The sequence below is a fragment of the Tasmannia lanceolata genome, unplaced genomic scaffold, assembly GCF_043159265.1.
Source record: "Tasmannia lanceolata isolate RefF3 unplaced genomic scaffold, GAP_Taslan_0.1 ptg000004l, whole genome shotgun sequence".
Taxonomy (NCBI): Eukaryota; Viridiplantae; Streptophyta; class Magnoliopsida; order Canellales; family Winteraceae; genus Tasmannia; species Tasmannia lanceolata.
In genome coordinates, this window is record NW_027518681.1 from 143,413 (window position 1) to 167,911 (window position 24,499).

At 36.6% G+C, this 24,499-nt stretch overlaps 1 protein-coding gene and 1 long non-coding RNA gene across 5 annotated transcripts; one reads left to right on the forward strand and one right to left on the reverse strand.

Moving 5' to 3' along the window:
- The first annotated feature begins 504 nt into the window (after positions 1–504).
- On the forward strand, positions 505–24,253 carry LOC143875975 (uncharacterized). 4 transcript variants are annotated; one of them, XR_013250245.1, is made up of 7 exons: positions 505–826; positions 1,097–1,190; positions 15,561–15,608; positions 19,560–19,917; positions 20,357–20,812; positions 21,193–21,247; positions 23,944–24,253. XR_013250245.1 is itself a non-coding variant. In XM_077377552.1 (6 exons), the coding sequence occupies exons 1-4, from the start codon at positions 9,910–9,912 to the stop codon at positions 20,399–20,401; spliced, it is 594 nt and encodes a 197-aa protein (XP_077233667.1). In that variant the 5' UTR covers positions 9,895–9,909; the 3' UTR covers positions 20,402–20,812; positions 21,193–21,247; positions 23,944–24,253. The 4 variants fall into 4 exon arrangements, 1 of the variants encoding a protein (XP_077233667.1); XR_013250246.1 differs by lacking the exon at positions 15,561–15,608 and having other exon boundaries at positions 506–826; XM_077377552.1 differs by lacking the exons at positions 505–826; positions 1,097–1,190; positions 15,561–15,608 and adding exons at positions 9,895–9,998; positions 14,922–15,023.
- LOC143875976 (uncharacterized) lies at positions 8,944–15,575 on the reverse strand. The gene is made up of 2 exons (XR_013250247.1): positions 12,584–15,575; positions 8,944–9,330 (listed from the first exon to the last, which is right to left on the reverse strand). It is a non-coding gene; the product is annotated as an uncharacterized LOC143875976 (long non-coding RNA).
- Positions 24,254–24,499: the final 246 nt, after the last annotated feature.

The window sequence follows — 24,499 nt, forward strand, 5'->3', positions numbered from 1 at the left end:
TGCATCGCACGAGTTTTTTTACTAGTATTATAATAAAGAGGAAAGAGTTTTTTACTGTTCATCATGCTGACGTGTCAGCCTCCCCTTCGTCTTAACATATATTTTCTGGGTTTTCGTTTATTTTAAAAAAATCTCAGAAAATAAGATTTCCTTATGTGTCAGCCTCTCCTTCGTCCTCACATGCACATGCAGAGAGAGAGAGAGAGAGAGAGAGAGAGAGAGTAGAAGCCAAAGAAAAGGATTGCTCGGGATATCGCCGAGATTTTCTCTGTCTCTTTCTCTCTCGAGATGTCGGTTGCTTTCCTCATCTCAACGTCACCACCTTCGTCTCGTGATACGCCTAAAATCTCGGCCCGCGATATTCTCTCTCTCTCTCTCTCTCTCTCTCTCTCTCTCTCTCTCTCTCTCTCTCTCTCTCTCGATGTCCGTTGGTTTCCCCATCTCAACGTCTTGCGATATATTCCGGATTTTTATTCCTGACTTTACTCTCAAAGGAACTACCTCGGGTCGGTACTTCCATGACACAATCTGTCTATTCCGCTCCCGTGCCTATCCACTTTCTTTTCTTCTACCGCAGCTCTTCTTTGATTGAAAGAGACTGTCACCTAGTGAAAATAAGTGGAGGATTCATTAAATTGTGAAACGTTGCCCAAACTATGTGATTGAATAAATCCTCCTCTATCTGTTGCGGGTCGAGGGCTCCTTCTCCTTCCCCTTCTTCAAACTCCGATTCGTATTTTTCTGCCATTCCACCATCACCCCTCTCTCTCCTCAGGCCCAGCTCTGCTTTCAGTTCCTGAAGGAATACACGGTCCAAGAAAAAAAGGTATTTTCCTTATCTTCCTCCTCTTCTTAGGTTTCCTATTTATCTTCTACAACATTGGGATTTTTGCATTTTTTTTTTTTTTGGGGGTAATTTAGGGTTTCATATCCTCAAAGCCTTTCCCTGTCTCCCTGTCTAATACATTGGCTTTAGGGGTATTTGTCTCCTGTATGAAATCTAAGATAATCTTTTAGTTTTCTTCATGGATGACAATTTCGTATCTATTTTTGCTACAAACCTATTCTCACGCCCAGCTTCATTCTTGGAAATCAGGATCTGGAGGGCAGTTTTCATCTCCAACGAAGGTGAATTTTACCACTGTGTGTTGCTCTGTCAAGCTATGGTATTACTTTTGATAGAAAAAAAGGTAATATTTTTTACTATTAATGAGGCAATTTTTTTCTTCTTTTCCTTCATATCCTCGAGGATATGAAGGAAAAGAAGTTAGTGAACTTGCAGTTTTATTCTTTTCTCTGTTTTCTCATTCCATTCACTGACTTTAAGGGGCAGTATATCTACCATTTGCCCAACGTCATATTCTTCTTTGTATTCCATTCTCTGATATCGCCGGGTGATTCAAAAATCCTATGCATAGTACCCAAATTGCAAGAGTGACCCACCACTTAGAGTTTTATATCAACCAGAGCCATAAGACGAACACAGTGTAGATTTAGCAGGCACAACATTTTTTAGCACAGTATTGTAGCCCCGGCATTCAGCAAGAGTGGAGCGAGGAGGGTGCTGCTTCTCCCAATTCCTTTTCAGTCTTGCAAATCATCATGGGTATCTTCTCTTTTTGTTACAATGGATGGGTGTCTTCTCCAAACATTTCCAAGAAAATCCTGCAATCCGAAAATTTTTGTTTGGGCTCCTAATTTTTAATGTAAATTTTTTTTCATTTCCAAAAAATTCTGGCAACCCAAACAGGGCTATTATTTTAGTCTCATCTTCTTTTTTATGGTGTTGTTGGATGGGATGCTCAATACACTGAATTGGTTTAGATTATCTTGCCATTTTGATGGCATGTTGGTATTTAGATTCATATTTTTCAGTCAAATTTTGGTAGGTGTTACTTGGCTAATTTTTTTTGGGATTGGTAATTTCTATCTCAAGACCTGCTTTGTTATAGAAAATGGTGTCCAAAGCTCAAAGCCGTCTTTGAAATGGGAGAAATTCATGTCAGTGCTCAATGCATTTTCTAAGAAGTTTCATCACATTTCTTAGTGGGCATGCACGTAGTTATGTTTGTTGCATTGATGTTTATGGGATTAGTTATGTTTGTGCCATTGTTTGTTGCATTGATATTTCCATAGAAAAATTCCTGCTGCTTTTTGTAAGGGGAATTTACGTGGTTATGGATGAAATGCCAACTCCAATCGTCATTCCAGTGTTAATATTGGTTTCTTTTTCATAACGATTTTACATATCTTCGACAATATGGGATACCTTCTTTGAGAGGAAGATATCCAAGTCAAGTGTACTTGGACTACGATTCAAGTATTTCAGCGTCTATTAAGATTTTTTTCCTCTGGTTTTCGTAAGGGGAATTCAATGCCAAGTCCAAACATTCTTCCATATTCCTTTCTTTTTTGCAAAGTTTCTTTCTCTCAATTCCGAACTTTGTTACAATATTACTATGCTGACTTTTTGCCAAGTCCAAACATCTATTAGGAATTCTTGCCAAATGAAAAAATCATTGTTTGAAGATGGTAGAAAACTAAGTTTCGAGGTCCTTTTTTTTTACATCCCTACCTTCAAAAAACAATCCCTCTTTCATGGAAAGATCATTGTTTCAAGATGCTAGATAACCACATTTCTGTGGCCTTTTTTTTTGTTACTTATTAGGAAATTGAACTCTGCAATTTATGCACAAAAACTTTCTAATCTCATGCCAAGGACCACTTTGATGCCTCTGATTTCTACACCTTTACTAATCAGATCCCTCATTCATTTTATACGGTCACCAATTGCAGATACTCTTAAGGTATTTTCTGTGATACATATAATCTCACCATAACCATGATTTCAAATTTCGGATTTAGATAACCATGGTTTCAAATTTCAGCCAAAATCCGAAATACCGAAAACCAAATTTGGCGAAATATGAAATTCCATATTTTACCATTCGAAATTTTAAGAAATTGATTTTTTTTTAAATATAAAATTATTCCAAAATTTTGGTAATTTCAGCCTAAATATGTTAAATAATTAATTAATAAATTTTCCAATTACCGGTTTTTGGCCAAAATTTTCGGTTTTGGTCAAGACCGAAATTATAACCGAAACTGAAATTTAAAATCGTGGCCATAACACAAGTTACTGTACTACAAATTGAGTTGAAGTTTATTTAAAACAGGGTGGGCCCACATTTTGTGGGTGAGGGGGTGATCTTAAGCATTCATTTGGAAGGTCCCATCATGGATGGGGTGTGTACCAAAAATCAGCACAATCTGATCATCTTAACATGTCCATTTGAGGAGGGAAAAATGGACAGATACTGTTTGTCCACAAATTTGCCCAATTTTTCCCTCCACAAATGGAAGGGTTAGGATGATCCAATGGAGCTGATTTTTGTTACACACGCCATCCATGATGGGGCCTTCCAAATGAATGCTTAGGATCACCCCCAAAATGTGGGCCCACCCTTGTTTTAAAAATCCATGCTCAGATAAGCTATCTGAGTAGCTGCTCTAAAAACTCATGTGGCCCACATGAGTTGGAAAGGCCCTTCCATGGATAGGGTGTGTACCAAAAATCGGCCCTATAGGATCATCCTAACCCAATCAAAGGTGGAGGGGAAAATGGACAGACACTGTTTCCGATAATGTTTTCCCTCCACAAATGGCAGGGAGAGGATGATCCTAAAGGGCTGATTTTTGGTACACACCCTATCCATGGAAGTGCCTTCCAAATGAATGCTTTAGATCACCCAAAAAATGTAGGGCTACATGAGTTTCTGAAGCAGCTGCGCAAGAACACCTCTGTGTGTGTGTGTGTGTGTGTAACACACACACACACTAGTTAGAAACCCGTGCGATGCACGGAGTGAGTGGTTGATGCCGGTGGAGAATGTACTGGTTTGACACGAGGCCAAATATCATATTATAAGAAATCATTTAGTAGTTGCTACAGAAAGAGGAGGGGGGTACATCTCAAATATAAGAAATCATTTATTAGTTGGTATAGGAAGGAGGGGGGCCAGCCATACCCTACGAAGCACGGGTACTCTCTCGGGGGTCCCGTACCCGTACCCCACACGTATGGGGTGCGGGTACGCTCGGGTACGTCCCGGGTACGCACCCCAGAAAATTTTAAAAAAAAAGAAACTTTTGTGATTCGGGTGCGTGTCGGGTGCGTTGGGGGTGCGCACCTGACACGTTTTTAAAAAAAAAAACTTTAAGTTAAGGGGTGTGTGTGGAGTAAAAGGGGGGGGGGGTTTAAAACTTTTAAAAAAGTATAAATGCACGATTTGGGTTTTTTAAAAACCCTAACATCTCTCTCTCTCTCTCTCTCTCTCTCTCTCTCTCTCTCTCTCTCTCTCTCTCTCTCTCTCTCTCTCCCGACGGCTCTCCCTCTCCCTCCGGCTCTCCCTCCGGCCCCGACGGCTCCCTCTCCCTCCGGCTCTCTCTCCCTCCGGCTCCGTCTCCCGACGGCTCTCCCGACGGTTCCCTCTCCCTCCGGCTCCCTCTCCGACGGAACCTCCGGTATTTCTCTCTCTCTCTCTCTCTCTCTCTCTCTCTCTCTCTCTCTCTCTCTCTCTCTCTCTCCCATTTTCTTTTTCTTTTTCCTTCCTCAGATTATGGCAACCGATTGTGTTCCCCAAACCTATTTCCTCAGATTAATAGGTTTAGGGCTGGCAATCAGTTGTCATAATCTCCAAACTTAGGCCCTTTTTGTTTGAGATTTTGCCAACTGATTGTTTTTAAATTTTAATCAAACCTATTTAGGGCTGACAATCAGTTGTCATAATCTCCAAATAGGTTTTGGGCTTTTTCCCTTTTGGGAGCACAATCGGTTGTCAAAATCTGAAACGAACAGGGCCTTAAATCTGCGTATCTCTGTCTCTCTTTCTTTTTTTGGGGATTTTGTGAATCTGTTTTTTTGGGGATTTTGTGAATCGATTTTGAGTCCAAAAACAGATTATTGGGCCCTCTTTCTTTTGGATTTTGAGGACAGATTGTGACTCCAAAGCAGATTTTTGGACTCAAAGTCTGTTGAATCTAATTTTGAGTCCAAGAATCAGCTTCGGACTCACAATCTGTTCTCAAAATCCAAATCTGATTTTTGGGTGCAATACATGTTGGTTGTTGAGAGTCCAAAACTGAGTTTTGGGTGTAATACCTGTTGGCTGTTGAGAGTCCAAAACTGATTTTTGGGTGCAATACCTATTGGCTGTTGGTTCTTGGCTCTTGGCTGTTGAGAGTCCAAAACTGATTTTTGGGTGCAATACCTGTTGGCTGTTGAGAGTCCAAAACAAATTTTTGGGTGCAATACCTGTTGGCTGTTGAGAGTTCAAAACTTATTTTTGGGTGCAAATACCTGTTGTCTGTTACTCTGTTGAGAGTCCAAAACTGATTTTTGGATGCAATACGCCAGTACCTGTTGAGACTTGAGACTTGAGAGTCTAAAACTGCTTCATTATAAATTTATAATTGCATTGCATTGGATTGCCATTTGCCATTTGCCATTTGCCATTTGCTATTTGCCATTTGCCATTTGCCACTTGCCTTTTGAATTTACATGGGTATGTTTGGTTGTGTATACAATTGTTTAATTTACATGGGTATGTTTGGTTGTGTATACAAATTTACAATTGGTGTTGCCTTGTAACCTTGTTTGTTTCAATTTGTGTAATTGAGAATTAGAGTCCCTTGTTTTGTTGGGTTGCAACGTTGCGTACTAAAATTGTTTTTGCTGTTTAATAGATTTTAGAATGTCTTCATCCGGTGCTAGTAGCGCCGCCCAAACCGCACATACGTCTTCTACTGATGAAGATTTGTCGAAGCCTTTATGGAAGCATGTCTCTAGATTTGATAAAGATCCTAAGGGTGGAGGGAATGTGAGGCGGCAATGCAATTTTTGCAGTAAGAGTTTCAGTAGCTCCTACACAAGGGTTAGGGCGCACTTGTTGAAGATAGCGGGACAAGGAATCGGACCATGTTCTAAAGTGAAAGCAAGTGATCTACTTGCAATGCAAAGGTTTGAGGAAGAATGCAAAGAGATTATGAAGCAAAATGCTCCCAAGAAAGTGCCATTGCCGCCATCGTCGAGTACTGGATCATTGGGTTGCACAAGTATGTTTGTGGCTCCAAGTTATGATTTGAAGAAGAGAAAGACAAGTGGAAATGTGAGTGCACTTGAAAAAGCTTTCAACATGGCGACCCGTGATCAACTACATGCCGAGATTGCTAGGATGTTTTACTCCGGTGGCTTGCCCTTTCACCTAGCAAGAAACCCATACTATGCTAGTTCCTACACTTTTGCCGCCAACAATGCACTTTCGGGGTATTTGCCTCCGGGGTACAACTTGCTTAGGACAACTCTACTTCAAAGAGAGAGGGCTAATATTGATAAGTTGTTGCAACCTATTAGAGACACGTGGAGGGAGAAAGGCGTGAGCATTGTTAGTGATGGATGGAGCGACTCACAGAGGAGGCCTCTCATTAACTTCATGGCGGTATCGGAAGGTAGAGCTATGTTTCTTAAGGCGATAGATTGTTCGGGGGAGACAAAAGACAAGCATTTCATTGCTAACTTATTGAAGGAAGTCATTAATGAGGTTGGACATGATAAGGTTGTCCAGGTAGTTACCGATAATGCTCCAAATTGCAAGGCGGCCGGACAACTTGTTGAAACTCAATTTCCTTCCATATTTTGGACCCCGTGTGTGGTGCACACACTCAATCTTGCTTTGAAGAACATTTGTGCGGCAAAGAATGTGGAAGTAAATCAAATTGTCTATGGAGAATGTAGTTGGATCTCGGATATTGCGGGAGATGTCATGCTAGTGAAGAATTTCATCATGAATCATTCGATGAGATTGGCCATATTCAACGACTTCAATAGTTTGAAGTTGCTTTCCGTTGCCGAGACTCGCTTTGCGAGTGTTATTGTGATGCTTAAGCGATTTAAACTCTTAAAGCAAGGTCTACAATCGATGGTGATTAGTGACAAATGGAATTGCTATAGAGATGATGATGTAGGAAAAGCAAAGTTTGTGAAAGAGAAGGTGTTGGATGACATTTGGTGGGATTCTATCGATTACATACTCTCTTTTACATCTCCTATGTATGACATGCTAAGAGAGTGTGACACGGATAAGCCTTGTCTTCATTTGGTTTATGATATGTGGAACACGATGATTGAGAAAATGAAGACGGCAATCTATAGGAAGGAAGCAAAGAGAAAAGAAGAAGAGTCTAGCTTTTATGAATTGGTGCAAGAAATTCTTTTTGATCGTTGGAACAAGAGCAACACTTCGCTTCATTGCTTGGCTCATTCATTGAATCCAAGGTTAGGTGACTTCAAATTTTATTTAGATTAATAGTTATGTTCATTGTAAACTTTATTTCCTACTTTTAACATGAAACTAAATTATTTTTTCTATTCTTGAAGGTATTACAGCGAAGAATGGCTTAGTGCCGGTTCCAATCGTGTTCCTCCACATAAGGATACAGAGATTTATGCAGAGAGGGTAAGGTGCATCAAAAGGTACTTTCCCAATTCAGCAGATCGCACGAAGGCTAATGTGGAGTCTGCCCACTTCTCTATGAAGTCTAGATTATTCAATGACGTTGATTCCATCAATGACCGAGCTACTTTAGAGCCTCATGATTGGTGGGCTGTCCACGGTACGTGTGCTCCTATGCTTCAAAGCTTAGCTTTGAAGCTTCTTATGCAGCCTTCGTCTTCATCTTGTGCCGAGAGGAATTGGAGCACTTACTCCTTTGTGCATTCTTTGAGAAGGAACAAGATAACTCCACAACGGGCTCAGGACTTTATTTTTGTTCATAGTAATCTCCGTCTTCTATAAAGACGATCTCCACAGTATGCACAGGGAGAGAAGAGGATGTGGGACATAGGTGGAGATTCATTTGACTCTTTTGAGGATGTTGGGGTGCTTGAAGTTGCTAGCCTTTCACTCGATGAGCCCGATTTGGAAGCCGTTGTTTTTACCGATGATGTAGATGATGATATTGGAGATGAGGCGACGGACATTGTATCTAATGAATGATGCGATCGTAACATCTTGTACTTAAAGTGGGAACTTATGAAATATGGAGTAATATTAGATTTTGCTATTTTGGTGATGTTAATTGTAATTTGATTGTTCTTTAATTGTTTTTAATTTTTATAAATATATAATAAAATAATAAAAAATATTATTATATTTAACGTACCCGCACCCGGGTTTTTTGGAAAATCACGTACCCGTGTCGTGTCGTACCCGTAGCCCGCACCCGTGCTTCTTAGGCCATACCAGTTGCATCTCAACAAATTCGGCATGAAGCTACAACATTGTATAAAAAGTGGACAGAGTAACCACTGTAAAACATTTAGTAGATGCTACAGAAATTCGAACGGATAGAACTCTAGCAGACAGTAGTGAGGCCTACAAAGAAACGTACAAAGAGATATGAAAGTAAGAAAGCTGTAACTTTTCATGTGTTGACGATACCAAGAGATACGAAATTAAGGAAGATGTAACTTTTCAATGAAGAGATGTGAAAACAGGGAGAGATTCCAGCTCCTTATTTTTCTTTCAGTCGTTATAATTCGACCCTAAAAGAGTAAAAAAATCCAATCAAAGAAGATTGTTTAATGTTTTTACATGGGTGGAAATGCAAAAGCTAATAAAAATCCCCATCTTAAAAATGGGTATCAACTAAGATTATACAATTCATGTTATGATGCTGTCTATAAAAACATCCTCATTTCATGGGATAACAAATGTTAAATCGAGGAAGAATGTTTTGGATTTGTCTAGTGAGACAACCAAGAAATTCTACACATGAAACATGTCCAACTGTTATAATCAAACTAAAGACCAATTCCTTTCCCAATACAGGAAAATAAAGACAAAAGTCAGACAAATAGAGAGAGCTCCTTTTGCAAGAAACTGTTGAATGTGAAAAAAATTGCTATAAAAAATTAAAAGCGCACAACATTCCCAGAATTCGGCAGTATACATATGCAATCAAAATCCAAAAACTGAAGCAAAAGGATAAAAACAGACAATAACAAAGAAGAGAAAAACATTCCAAAAAAAAATACAGCTTACCACATTCTTGAGAACATGTTGATAAAACTAACTGTGGGTCAATCTCGGGATCATGCAATACTATGTTTCTACTTCCACCAAATGCTAAGCATCGAGTAGTTCTTGACATTGAAATGTAACATCAGATCTTCTCAGCTACAGTTCCAAAAAACAGAAAAGTGCAAAGAATCATGAAAGTTTCGAACCTTCTGTATAAGCTTCTTCCACCTATAACAGTTTTCAAAACCTGCCCAAAAAAGAAATTAATTGAGAATGATACAAATAAAAGCATGCAAATGGTGGATCAAAGAAAATAAAATTAGAAAAGATATAAAATAAGAGGAACCTCCACAAATTAGAGCTCACCTCAGCTCACCTTCTTGAGTGAGACATTTTTAGCGGCCCTAATATACCGAGATTAAATATAAAAAAAACAGTTCAAAGACTGAAAATGTGACACTGATTACATGTTCTTTAAATGTTTTCTCGCAAATTGGGATAATTGTGATATGCTGACTTTGTGTTGTTTTAAAACAGTTCCAAAATCAGTTAAACTGATAGTGTCCAATGTTTAACTTTGACTGGTTGTAGGATTATAGTTATAGATTTGATTTAACCAAGGATGTGAAACAATTTATGGTTAAGATTGGGTTTGATTAGAAGTCTATTGTGTGTCTTAATAAGTGTATTTGACGGTCTACAAATTGAGATAAAAAAAACTATTCACATTCAAAAAAATGCGGTGTTGAAGATGAGCTCCAATTTCTTGACCTACCTCCTACTTTATGGACCCACACATTTTTATTCTCTTTGATTAATCATTTGCATGCTTTTATTTGCAGTATTCTCAATTAATTCCATTTTTTGTCACGTTTTGGAAACTATTACTGGCGGAAGAAGCTTATACAGAAGAAGGTGAGCTCCAATTTCTTGAGCTTCCTCTTGCTTTTATCTCCTTTCTAATCTCTATTTTCTCTTTGATCCACCCTGACGTTTATCATTTTCAGCTCTCTTTCTTACAGTAATAGGTTCTCACTTCCTCTGCTTTTCTTCCATTCCTATTTTTTTTTTCATTTTGTTGTTCACTTCTCAGTGTCTATTACCATTTTCAGCTCTCTTTCTTACAGTAATAGGTTCTCACTTCCTCTGCTTTTCTTCCATTCCTATTTTTTTTTTTCATTTTGTTGTTCACTTCTCAGTGTCTATTACCATTTTAAAGTCATCTATTCTGGTTGTAGTTGCTTTATAGGACTTTGGCATATCTTCTTCCAAGGGTGGATGCGTTATAGAAACTGCCATGAATCACCAAATTAGAACTCACCTCAACTCACCGTCTTGAATGAGAAATTTTAGCAGCCCTAATATACTGAGATTAAATAAAAAAAACAGTTCAAAGACCGAAAATGTGAAACTGATTACATGTTGTTTAAATGTTTTCTCCCAATTGGATCATTGTGATATGCTGATTTTGTGTTGTTTTAAAACAGTTCCAAAATCAGTTAAACTGATAGTGTCCTGTGTTTAACTTTGACTGGTTGCAGGATTATAGTTATAGATTTGATTTAACCAAGGATGTGAAACAATTTTTTGTTAAGATTGGGTTTGATTAGAAGTCTATTGTGTGTCTTAATAAGTGTATTTGACGGTCTACAAATTGAGATAAAACAAGTATTCACATTCAAAACCTAGAGACCATAGTTTACAAACGCATTTCATCACTTTTCCTGACATGGGTTCTACATAAAATCACAGTAAAGTGAAAAGCTTCATTTCCATATCAACAATCAAAATTCCAAAACAAATAGAAAGGGAAAGAACTGCCTGCACATACTGAAACAAAGAATACAGATTAAACAAAGAGATATATCAAGTTGTACCATGCGAACAAACGATCTCAGGCAATCCTAGATTCAACAAATCAAAAACCTTAAAAACCCAATATAAGCAATGTTGGAACCCATAGTAGATTATTACAAAGCTTAGGAAAATCATGCCTACAATTAAATGAAACATATCTTTATAGAATTCCATGACTATCTATACTATATAAATGTGAAAAAGAGAAAGTTTTTTGGATAAACCTGAAAGGAATTGTCATGAAAAAAGGAAAGGCCAGCAAGAGCAAATCTCTGCTCAGATGTAAAAGACTAACATTGCACAAAGGTAGGTAAAAAATTCTTTCTTTTCTTAAAAACATTTCATCGAGCAGTTTCTGTGCAAGTGAAACATATGTGGAATGTCAAATGTTTTTCCCCATACCTTTCAAGCTACCACAACCCATCCTTTGCAGGGGCTACTCTATGTGGAATATCAAAGGTTTTTCCCCGTACCTTTCAAGCTACAATAACCCATCCTTTGCAGGGGCTACTCTGTAGATTTAAAAGAAGAAGAAAGAAAACACAGCAACCACATCCAAATTTCATTGCACTCCACCTTTATAAACCAACTTTTATCTCCTTCATGGCAGTGAAATTGATATATGCTCTCAACTTCATTAATTGCTATTGTACTTAATACATACTTGAGAATCTGAAAAGCCACCAATACTCTCTCAAAATCACCCATAGACCATAGTTGCTATAAAAAAGTCACCAATACTGGCTCCCAAAATCAAGCTCATAAGAAATTTGCAGAGATCATTAGAAATGATCATTGGATTGATTTTCATCGTTTTCAAATCTTTAAGAGAAGAAGGGAAACCATAGAAAATCTTAAATACTTATAAAGAGTGGATAGTATGGTTTCTGAGTTAGACCTTGCAATAGAGGACGTGAATTCAATGGTACAATAGATCTATCTAAATAATAAAGAGATTCATATAATTACCTCTGTAGACAATTGCAAAAAGGGCTCTCTCTCTCTCTCTAAAAAAGTTCCACTACTTCCAACCAGATCTGGTAAAAGAACCCAATAACCGGAGGGCTCATAGACAGGACAAATTGGGGAAAAAGGAAAAGAAGCTGGAGGTACTTCGATGCCCAACCTTAAAGAGCATGAGAAAGAGACTTTGAAAATTAAAGAAATGACATCATTGCTACATATTAGCTTTTGTCAAAAATATACACCACTGTTTGATGGTTGGAAGGGTGTGTACAAAGAGCCAATGTGAACAACTTATATCCAAAGAAACTCATCCTTTCTAAATCTTCTAGCTCAGAATTAAGTAAACTTAAAAAATAACAATGGTTGATGGTTGGAAGGGTGTGTACAGAAAACCATAGTCAAGAAGTTAAATTCAAAGAAACTCATCTCTTCATCGAAATTCAAAGAGACTCATTTATTCTAAATTTTCCAGTTCACAATTAAGTAAGATACAGAAATACCATGACTAAATTTTCAAATTATGTTGCATCCAACAATGACCCTATTGGTTCAATTTCAAACATGATTAAGCAAACTACAAAAATACCATGATTAATTTTTTTCATGAGAAACTTTTATATCCAGACATTGTGTGCAATTCCAACAGACAATAGAGCAATGGTAAGATTTGTTTATACCTGCAATACAATTTTCTTTTAATGGTATACCCGCAATCTTTGAACTATCAACCAAAATATAGAGCATCCCCTTCCTGATAAATCCATCAAAAAAAAGGCTAGAGAGGTGAAATCAAAGTCTGGAACCCAAACTTAGCAGCAGATGGCAACAGAAGGTGTCTTAAATGTTTGACGCCCAAAAGCCTACTCCTGGAAGAAGAAAGGAATCGAATCAACAACAACAAAAAAAAGGAAGGAAGGAAGAAAGAAATTCCAAAACCAACAGCAGAGCTTGAATAATCAGTCGCAGATTGGGAAAAGAATCTCCAGATCGATTGTTGAGCCCCAAAATCCATCGAATCTTTAAAAAACCAGGACATGCCGAAGGGATGGAGAGGGTGAAGGCCGATGGGAATTCGTGGACATCTCTTTTTGCACGATTTTCTCCCCTAAGAACTCGCCAGTAAAGAGAGCGATTCCGATTTTCTCCCCTAAAAACTTAGCAGCAGATGGCAACAGAAGGTGTCTTAATCATTTATAAAGTAGCGAAGGGGGAAAATGTAAGCAATAGGAAAAAGCGGTTGAATAAATGGGCTTGCTAAGCAATTTAGCCGAAAGCCATTTTGTGGCTAACTTTTGCACCAGAGAACCGGCACTTTTGAGCCTCCGTGGATTTTCTCACATGCAAAAGTCAGCCGCGACATGGCTTTTCTTAAAATTGCCTAGCAAGTCCCAATGAACACATGTATAGTACAACATCAAGTGGTCTTAAACTATGTTGCCTGTAAGAACATTTGAGGAAAAAACTGAGAAAAGAAAAAGAAAGCATCATAAGTAAGAAAAACTCAGAAGAATCCCAAATCCAAGAAATTTCATAAATGAAAAAAAGAAAAGAACAGAGAGGTAGCGTTTCTAAAATGTGACATGGGTAAATTACCCTGAAACAAGGTTTCTAAAATTTACCCTGAAACAGGGTTTCTAAAATTTACCCTGAAATACGGTTTCTTGAAGAGGGGCAGAAATATGGGAGAGAAGAACAAAAAAAACATCAATCAGGCTTCTAAGTAGAAAGAAGACACAAAATTTTGGACAAATCCCAAGACCGAAAATCACAAATCAAGATGAAAAAAAAAAAAAAAAAAGTATTACTGATGCACAGGTCAAACATTTACAAAAAAAGTATTACTGATCACCATTCATTTGTAAATTTACAAGTCCTGAGAAGATAAGTTCAGTGAGGATTTTCGGGCTTGCTAATGATCTCGCGATACCGAGATTTTGGAGAGAGAGAGTCTTTGTGGGAATCTTGGGTCGAAAATCTCGACCGAGAATTTCTCTTAGGCGAGATTTTGGGGGTTTTCCCTATTTTAATGGTTTTTTTCTTGTTTTTTTTTTTTTTTTTTTTGTATTTTTTGCAAAATTTCTACTACAAATGAAGGACATAAGTGCATGTGAAATTTCTACTACAAATGAAGGACCAACCACTGACGATCTTGGAGAAGAAAATGAGTGAATTTGGGTGGAATTGAAGGAGGAGATAAGAAATGAGAAAGCAGAAATGGGAGAGCTATTAAAGAATTCACTTTGAGTCAAAAAAGAAAAAAGAGATTCTTTTTAACTGGCCCATATTCATCATCACTCACCCAAACCCGAAGGGAAGAGTACTTAGAAAATTCATTTTTGAGCTCTTTACAAGTGCACAACTACTCCCTTTATGCTATGTGGCTTGTAGGGATTTGCTCGGTTCCACACTCGGTTAGGCTGTCAGAGGTTTCGGTAGGAATACTCTCTTTTATTGCATTTAAAAAAATATATTTAACTTCAATCAAGATAAGAAATATTCTTCGCATGAGTATGACTAAGGAATTATCCGAAAATCTAAAATGTTCAATTTTGGTCACATGATGGGTATATATATCTATAATCTATCTATAATATATACTAAGCCTCTAGGATTACAAAATGTCATTGGCCTTTTTCAGGAAAAGGTTTCTTTGGAAAAGTTTTTGGGTTTCCCTCCTGTAAGAAATCGTTTGCCACCCTTACATATAGTTGCCAATCAATTTAAATTTCCCCAAACCAATTCGATTTTGCCTCGTATTTGATTTTGCCACCGGTCCACCCCTTAAAGTCAGCAATTTTTCCTAAACTGTAGCTTAACATTAGAGGATTTTTTGGGATAATTTACCCAAAATATCAGCTCAATACTATTTCAGTTTCTTATTTTTTGATTCTGGGCAAGTCATCATAAATCAAAATTTTGGGTAAAAGAAATAAGAGGTAAGGGGAGTACGGGTTTTACAAAATAGAAGTCTTGGGTAAATGAAATAAGAGGTTAAGAGGAGTCCTGCTTTTACAGAAGAAATACTAGAAACCCCCTTTCTTCTACAGCGGCGGCCGGCAACAACGTTCTCATGCCTATCATCAGCCAAATACAACAAATACATCCATCTGCTCACTGGTAAGTTTATTCAGCTTCTTTCTCATTTCTTATCTTTGCATCCTCCTCCTTTCTTTGTTAGCTATATTTCTTCATTGCAAGAACCAAATGAAAGGGATAACAGAGATTCAGACTTCAGCTATGTTCCTTTACATCCAGATTTTGCCTTTTTTTTTTCTTTCATTTTGCCCTTTATCTTTGATGTTTTACCCTTTACCATCCAGATATAGCATTTGATTTGCTTTATTTCTTTTGCTCCAGTGGTCTCCTGTTGGCAAGATCAGATTTCTTTTCATCTTTTCCTTCTTTACTCTTTTTTTGAATGTTAGTTGAATATTAATTCACAAACTTTCCACTTAATCTTTTAATTTGTGCATCTCCTGTGTTAAGAGTTTATGATCTAATATGCAGTTAATAATTATATTGCTCTGTACTATCTTATTGCAGTCACGGCTTTTGGATTTTCTAGGATTGCCATGATTTCAACCATGTGTTCATGTTTTCTGAGATTGCTTAATAGTTAATACTATCATTTGAGTTTGTATGATCCACACACAGGTACATCAGGATGAAGGAGCCTAACTTAAAAAACCCAGTGTAGCCAAGGTTTCGTCTACTGCCATCAAAATTTAGCTTCCATCAGTGCTAACATTGTGAAAATTCATGTCAACATCGTAAAACCATTTTCTCAACTCTATTAATCTTCTCCATTTAACCCTTGGTCACTATTGGTTCCTTGGTGTTTTCATAAATATCAAAAGAACAAAACTGTAAAATATATATCTTTGCTCGACAGCTGCACCCCAATGGATGCTCACATATACAGCATCCTTCATGAATTCATAATAACCTATGCATTAGAGTGGGGCCCACCATAATCTAGACTAACCTATGCATTAGGGTGGGGCCACAATTTTTACACCCATGCATAGTTTTTCTTGAGACCCAAACATGGCCTAAGGGAGGTAAAGATTTTTCAGCTATATGGGCTGAAATCTTGCAAATTTTAATCTTTATTTTTTTCTAAAATAAATTATTTGAGATGGAAAAAATGATCCAATTAATTCAAAAATTTATTCCCTTCTAAATCGAGGAAAGGAAACATTTCCCCTAGAAAAAGTTTCGGTCGGAAATATTTTTCTTGAGATCCAAACATGGCCTAAGGGAGGTAAAGATTTTTGTAGTGGGCGCCTCAATTTCATATTTGTTGCTACGTCTTTGGATTTAAGTTAAGGACTGAATATGTAGTGGCTTCAAAGCACACCAATTCTAGAGTTTCTACTGCTGTGATTAAAAGTTGCTTTTGCTGACCACTCTACATTGGATTGGTATCAGAGCATACCAAATCAAAGAGTATAACTGTATAAGTTTAGAAGCTTCAATGATTTCTGCTGCCGATGTTTAGAATCCACTTGGTTTTCACTTCCGCTCCACATCATATTTGGTATCAAAGCCAGGTTGTTGTATAAATTTCATTTTATGTGGTCCTGTGTGCTCAAGGCAACAATTCAGAGCAAGGTTCATGTACGAGCTGCCATTGAGAGTGTTCTCATTGGATGTTGTATGTTATTGCCCCAATCTGTTTACTGTGTCCACTAGTTTTTTCTTACTATTTTTTGTTATTTATTTTTGATTTTATTTATTTGGATACCACACTTTCAAATCAGGCACACAAGAGGGGTATCCTATAGGTGTCTATTTAGTTTAATTTTATTCTATTTAAATTATGACCTACATATTATTCATGTGTTTGCTTCTTTGTCACTTGTTATATAGAAAAGAGATGAAAAAGAGGGGTAATTGTAACCGAGTTTTTATATGGTGGCCGACCGTGAAAATCACAAGGGCAGAGTGTCAAATCTCTGCCCCTTGATTTTTTATCTAAGTGGAAAGTCAAAAAAGGGGTTTTGACCAGGATAAAAAATCAAGGGGCAGAGTTTTGACACTCTGCCCTTGTGATTTTCACGGTCGGCCACCATATAAATTCTCATTGTAACCTATTGTTCTTTTATTTTTTATTTCAATAAAAGATTACCTTTTACCATAACTAGTAAAAGGCTACGGTCCTTATTTTTTCCAAAAAGTTTCTTTTACTTATATTTCTAAAATCTTTGTTCTTTCTAATAAATCTTCTAACTACATACATCCAAATATAGAAGAGAAAGTTTCTCAAAAACTGTGTTCTGTGGAGAAATTACTTCAGAATGGAACCATTATGACATTTCATGTATGTTTGGTGTTGTAGGATTAAAAAGACCAAAATGCCTTATTCTCATTCTTCTTTGTTTTCCTATTGTTTAATCTCCACCACCATGGCTGACCATTGCTGCAACTTGAAGGAGGAAGAAGAAGCAGAGGAAGAAGAAAATAGAAAGAATTGATGTCGGGAAAAATAGAAGATGCTAGAAAAATGGAAAAGAAGAGGGAGAAAGAAAAAAAGGAGAATCGACACTTGAAAGAATGGATCGAAAAAAATGAAAAAGGGGAAGAAGAGAATGTTGGGGTCGTATTGGTGGAATTGGGGTTGACTCGGTGAGATTTAGGATTGACTCAGTATTTTTAAAGTCAGCTTGGTGAAATTTAGAGTTGACTCTGTGAGATTTTTCGGTCGACTCAGTGACGCCACATTTCACGAAGTCAGCCGCAATTCTCACCGACACGGCCCCAATTTCTGCTTCCTCTCTCTCTCTTTTTTTTAAATTTTTTTCTGGAGTCTTCTACTTTTTCCATTGTCGATTCTTTTGTTTCATTCTTCACGCTCTTTTCTTCATCTAATTTGTCCACTTTTTCATCGTCTTCTTTCTCTTCTTTCTCCTCTTCTTCCACCTTTTTCGAGTTGCAGCGATGGTCGTCGGTGGTGGTGGAGATTAAAAAACATGAACAATTAAAAATGAACGAGGCATTATAGTCTTTCTCACAGTACGCGAAATTGAATAAAACACCATTGACGTGTCATTTCAGAAAAGATAACACAATTTTCGACGAACTTTCCTATTATAGAAAAGGTTCTTTTTTTTACATACAACCCTATTTCAATTAAAAATAATCATTTTTATTTTTGGCACTCCCCAAATATCTTTTTTTTTCTTCCATTTTCTTTTATAGTAGTACAAAAAATGGACTCCTATCCTACTTCTAAAAAAATAACAGTAGGCTCTCCTCTCAAGAGGATCTTTCATTTCTCTCTTCCCCTCAAAATCCTAGAAGGGGGTGGGGTGGGGATATTTCCCTCGACTGGTGCAATTCTCTCTCTCTCTCTCTCTCTCTCTCTCTCTCTCTCTCTCTCTCTCTCTCTCTCTTCCTCGCCTCCTATTGCTCAAAAGGTTACAGGAGAACTCTCTTAAAAAAAGTCATTTCTTTCTCTGCACACACTTTACTATAATGTAGACTTTCTACAATTGTTTTTTTTCACCATACAAGCCATTAATACACAAATACAAACTAGAATTTATACATTTTTCCAAACCATTTTATTTAATCTCGATCTTATATATTGGGGCGATGGCCGCGTCAAATCTTCGGCATTCATATTGATTTTCACACAGGGCTTTTACGGAATACCAACTTCTCAATCCATCCATGACAGATCCACCATCAATGATTGGACCCACGAATCGCAAGCATCGCGAAAGATTTAATCCTCTTCTTTTATTATTCTATTGTTTATTTATTAGATCCATACATAAACAGATTGCGCATAAGCTATTCTTAAATTTTATGTATTTAAATAATTTTTTTCTTTTGGTTATTGTTTTATGCATTTTATAGTAACCGATCATATGCATACTTTATCATTTATAAATTTCCAGATCAAATTTGATTTGATATAGATTTCTTTGAAGTTATTATTTTATTTAATTATAATCTTTGCTTGCAATACATCATTTTGTTGATAAAATTACATATCTAAATCTTTCTATACAAATTTTAGGTTAAAACTTTTACATATTCACTTCGACATGTTGAACTAGTCATGACTCATTAGAAATCCAACTTCACAGTTATATTTAAATTCGAAATTTTGATGTCCTCTCTTCCTACTACATTCAAAATTTCAAACCTTTTATTTATTTTTAATCTTGTTTTCTTTGGTGTATGAGATCAAGGGATAAATAAATACATTAAAAAAAGATCTTCTAAAGAGCATGTATAATTGAACTCTGTGTAAAGAAAAGATGGTAGAGAGATGGTGTGTCTAGTAGCAAAATATGAGAGAAATGACTTGTTTCTAAGAGAATTATATGATGAAAGGTCTTGTGAATACGTACTCAGCATCCCATCCTTCATATTTGATCCTACAGCAGCTCACTTTTTGATGGGCTGCTGTTGGACCAAATCTCAAGGATGGTACCTTTATCGTACCACCTTTATGTGTTCATACGGCCTTTCAGCATATAATTTCCTTCTAAAATGGGAGGGAGAAAGATATTTTGGTACAGGCAGATTTTAGCTATAATATAAAATTTTATTTCTTTCTATATTTATGTATTTCAAATTTAGATGTATACAACATCCTCTGCAGAAGAAGATGAAGAGATTAATTTCATACTTGCGCAGGGGTCGGGCTATCTCAAATGTAAGCAAAAGTGTGAGTGTTCTTGATCTTTCTGACAAGGAAAAAACTGCTAAACCACCCAGACGCCTCTCAATTCCTGCCAAGTCTTCTGTCAGCCCACTACCGAGACCGGTTAGCAGCATTACTCCAATATCAGAAATTAGAACAAAGAAATCAACTAGCAGCCAGGGAAATTGTGATACACCTGTCTCTGACGCGTCAAAGTCGACAAACAGGTGGAAATTCAGTGTTCTCTCATCTGTCTCTTATTGGATATCACAGATTAAGATATCTGAATCTGCCGCTAAGCATTCAATTTCACTTGGGTTTTTCAAGCTTGCCTTAGAGTCTGGATGTGAGGTATCTAGGCCCGTATATTCTTCAATTTCACATTACACACACTGCTTGTATTCAAATATCTCCAATATTTTCAAATTATCACGTTTTTATAGCGACATTTTGATAAAACGACAATTCCGAAATAATCCCTAGATTTTAAAAATATAGCAATAATATCATAAAATATTGCAATAATATCATGATGTTATCCTGACATTTTTACAATTTTTTTAATATTATATATTTTTCTTAAATTTTATATATTTATGTATTTTTAAATAACTTTATTTTTATATTTTTTTCCTGATATAAACCTGGAAAAAATAAAAGAAATTTAATATATTCTGAGATTTTCCTTTGCCTAGAAATTCCCAAGAACGATATTTGTGACATTGCCTGTCTTGATTTTTCTTTCCCACATAATTCTAATTTGCTAATGCGTTGTGGCTTGAATTCACAGCCTTTTCAGCGATTGCGTGATGAGCTGAAATCATATGTACTTTGACATAACCTTCTGGAACTTGGAGAACCCACAAAGGAATTGCTGAGAAGCTACAATATTTCAGAAGATTTAGAGCAGGTACAGGTCTCTGAGACATGCTCTCTGGTCCCTGAGTCATCTGATGAAGATGGTCATTCGACTTCTACTGCAAGAGCTGGCAATTTGAAACCCAAATCATTGAATTCCGAAAATATTAGAGCGTCTGTAGTTGGAGAAGCAATTTAGAAAGAGGGTGGTAAAAAAGAACTGCAGTCAAGAACAGGGCATCAGTTAGCAAAAGCTCTTCAAATTTGGCATCTGTTATTGATAATAGGAATAATTTGCAAAAGAAATCTCAGCGGCTAAGTAGGCAGGATACCAACAGAGAGAAGGGGAAGGTAACGAATTCAGAGACTAAGTTTGCTAGTGAGAAAGGTAAAAAAAACATCTCGAATTTTTTTTTTTCTGTTCTTTTTTTCTTTCTTTTTTTTTTTGAAAAATGATCAGGTGTATGATGTTCTTTCTTGCCTCAAGACCTTTTTTCTCATGGGAAAACTGCACGGCATTCATTTTTTGTTGTTGTGGCAGTTGACCTCATGGTTACTATTCAATGCTTTGTGGATAAACCCATGGTGAATGTATAATGTCAACCTTTGTCATGGCCTACAAATGGAAATTATTAATTTTAGTGCAAATTCTTAAAGAACCCACCATTTTGATAGGGTCACAAATGAGAGTAGATAAAAGGGGTTTAACTGTCAATAGCAGTGCTCTTCAGTTGGCCTTGCTCATCTTATCTTTTTGTTATGTTACAGATTCAAGCAATTCTATGTCTAACGAGGAAACACAGCAAGATGACAAGGAAATTTGGTATGATATTTTCTTCAATAAAATGAATTTCAATTGACTGTTTTTCTAGAAGGATGGGGCTGCCGTTATGGTTTTTTGTCACATTATAATACATGTGGCACACTTAGACATTTGTTCCACTCATTTAGCGTGCCACCATTACCTCTAGTCTCACCATTATTGGGTGATCCTCACCTGGATAAAAGGATATGACTGTAGGATAAAAGAAATGATTTTAACATAAAATGAGGACATAATGTTAATAATCAAGCTGAACACTTGATCACCTCGGGACTGGAGGCAATGTTCTAGACTAGCTGGGCACACCAGATTGATGAGGATGAACACCATTGGGTGTGCAATTTTTTACAGTTGGAAACCTGTATTACCAAAAGGTAATATGGGCACATCTATTCGTATCACTATTCATTTCTACATTGGGGCCTTATCTGAATTTGAAAGGTCTTTTCTTAACTTCTTCCTGCCACATCTGAATTGAAAAGGTCATTTCTTAACTTCTTCCTACCATATCTGAAGAATTGAAAAGGTCTTTTCCTAACTTCTTCCCGTTACGGAATTTACATTGGCATCATATCTGAATTGTTCATTTGAAAACTCTATTGCGATGTGTTCTATTCAAATGCTAGAAAATGAGAAATTAACTACGGGTTCATATTCAACGAGGACAAAAATCTTCTGACTAGACAATTAAGATTGTTCATCTAATGAGGGTTTCAGGCTACTGCATATTCATGGTTCGCTTAGCTAGATTATATCTTATGTGTCTAGTAGATGGTTACATTGATTGGGTTGTGGTACATATATTGCTTCAAGGGATTTGCTAGCGACTATCCCGGATGGCATTTCATGGCTGGCTGTTGCATGTGAGAGCAGCCTCACAGGCTCACTTTTCATCAGATTTTGTTTTATGAACTTTATTCATCTGAGGTGGCTGCTCTCAAATGCAACAGCTTGCCACAAAATGCCTTTCTGTGATGGTCCCTAGCAAACCCCTTGTTTCAATATATGGTGTTACCTCTTACCTGTTACCTTGATAGAAAAGGTGTGTCTCTAGTGGTCTTTCTGAGCATGACTTTGTTCAACTTGTTTCTTACAAACCTCTAGTCTTCATTATTTCAGCACTCTCATATCAATATATGGTGTTCCCTGTTAGCTTTATAGAACAAGTTTCATCAGAGGTGTTTTGGTTGTTTTGAAGGTTTTGGTTCAACCTTTTAAGCAGCAATGATGGTTTGTGGCGTTGAGCCTGTTCAATTAGAAGGTCCCATCTTACAACTTTTTATTGTTTAGTCCTCTCGTACCAACAATTTATTTTTTTCGATTTTAATCTGAGGAAAGGTATCTTTCATTACAACCATAGTTTTAAAACGTCTCAGCATCATCGTCGACTCTGTCGTGTCAACTCCCTTTTACGCTGGATGAGTTCCTGTCTGAATCCACATTTTCACCCTTCAAAGTAAATAAGATATCCTTTGACTCCATAATTATGACTATTTCATCTGGGTACACGATCGTGGCATTCAAAGTGACTAGGATTTGATTTGGCTTTTTTTTGAAACAGAGATTAAAACATTATTTTAATGATTTTGTTGTTTTTGCCTGTAATCCGAAACAAGTAATTCAAGTATGCAACTACACTTGATTTGTTTTCTTTATTGTGATGATCCAGAGATCTAAAGTGACCTTAGAATATGATTTTAGTCATTTAGTTGAAGGATTTTACTCACTGAATGTTGATTGTCGGTTGTGTATTGTTATTGCTATTGTCTCTAATCTGATACAAGTAATTCAACTGTACAAGATCTGTACTGTTGATTGTACTGACTCGAAGCTCAACATTTCCCTGGTAGCCGATTTTAATTATTTAATTGAATTCCTTTACCAATCGAAAGCTGATTATTGGTTGGCTTATTAGCAGTAATCCATTTGTGGTTCTTGAAATACCTCTAATCCGATGCATGTTTTTAACTCAGCTATTGAGGGGCTGTAATCCAGTTCTTTTGAAGGTTTCTTTTTTCCTTCAATACCGACCCTTTCTAATTTCTGACATCCCCGCAATCCAAACATAAAAGGATGTTTTTGGGGCTCTAGCCTAACTGCGATGTTACTCACAAGAGGAAGGGATTAGAAACACCCGTAACTGAATTAAAAAAAAGAAATGGCAACATTGGATAGTCCCTTGATCATTTATCAGTTTCATACCCCTTATACCCCTTGAGAGGAGCACGATTATCAAAATAAGAAATTGTGGATTACATCTCCTATTGTTATTATTATAAGTTGTTATATGCTTCTCGTTTTGTTTTCTATCTGTTTGAAGGTCAGTAAGAACATTTGATGTATATGCTATTCTCGTTTTATTTTCTATCTGTTTGAAGTACACAAATCAGAAGGTTAGTATGATCATTTGATGTGAGGCACTTTTGAAGTACACAAATCAAAATGCTATTCTCGATAGCAGCCTTCAACAGGTAAACTTGTTGAGATTATGAATAAGTTTCTCAGACTTGTACACTTGCCTGTTAATATGTTTCACCCCAAAAATGCCCACAATTTGTCATCTAAATGCTCTGTTCCTGTTTTGCAATTTTTTTTATAGTATTAGTATTTGCAAGTAAACATATGCATTTGCATTGAGTTAGATTATTTTTAATTAGTGTTATTCTCATTCGAATTTTTATCTTTTTTTTATGCAGGGAGCTTCACAGCTTGAAGAGATCATCAGCTTGACACTAGAATAGTAGACAGTCAAAACTAAACATATATTAAAATTCTATAAATGTATTCATGTGCTTTTGTGTGCTTGTTTGAAGGTTTTAAGCAGAAGACAAAGAACAAGTGTTTGTGTTTGAGTGGTGAACAGTGATAATTGCTGTGTGTCATTGTTCTATTCTTGTGGTGATTGCCAACACTATATTGATATCATTTAATTTTTTGTTTTGTATACATTTGAAACATAAATTATGGGTTTTTGTTATAAAGGTTGCATGGTTTCTATACTGCAGATATCAACTGTACCAGCTATTCACAAAAATATAAAATAAATAGTGAAGCGCCATTATCAAAATTTAAAGTGCAGATATCAACTCCCTCTAGTTATGGCTTTCAGTTTTGAATCAATGCATTGAGAATCACAGTCCAAATTGCATGAGGGAGAATGGAAGAGAATGCTGGATATTTGGAGACAAAACTAAAAAACAGGTGAATGAAACAAATAAGACAAGCTAAATCAATCAAACAAAGAGAATTGAA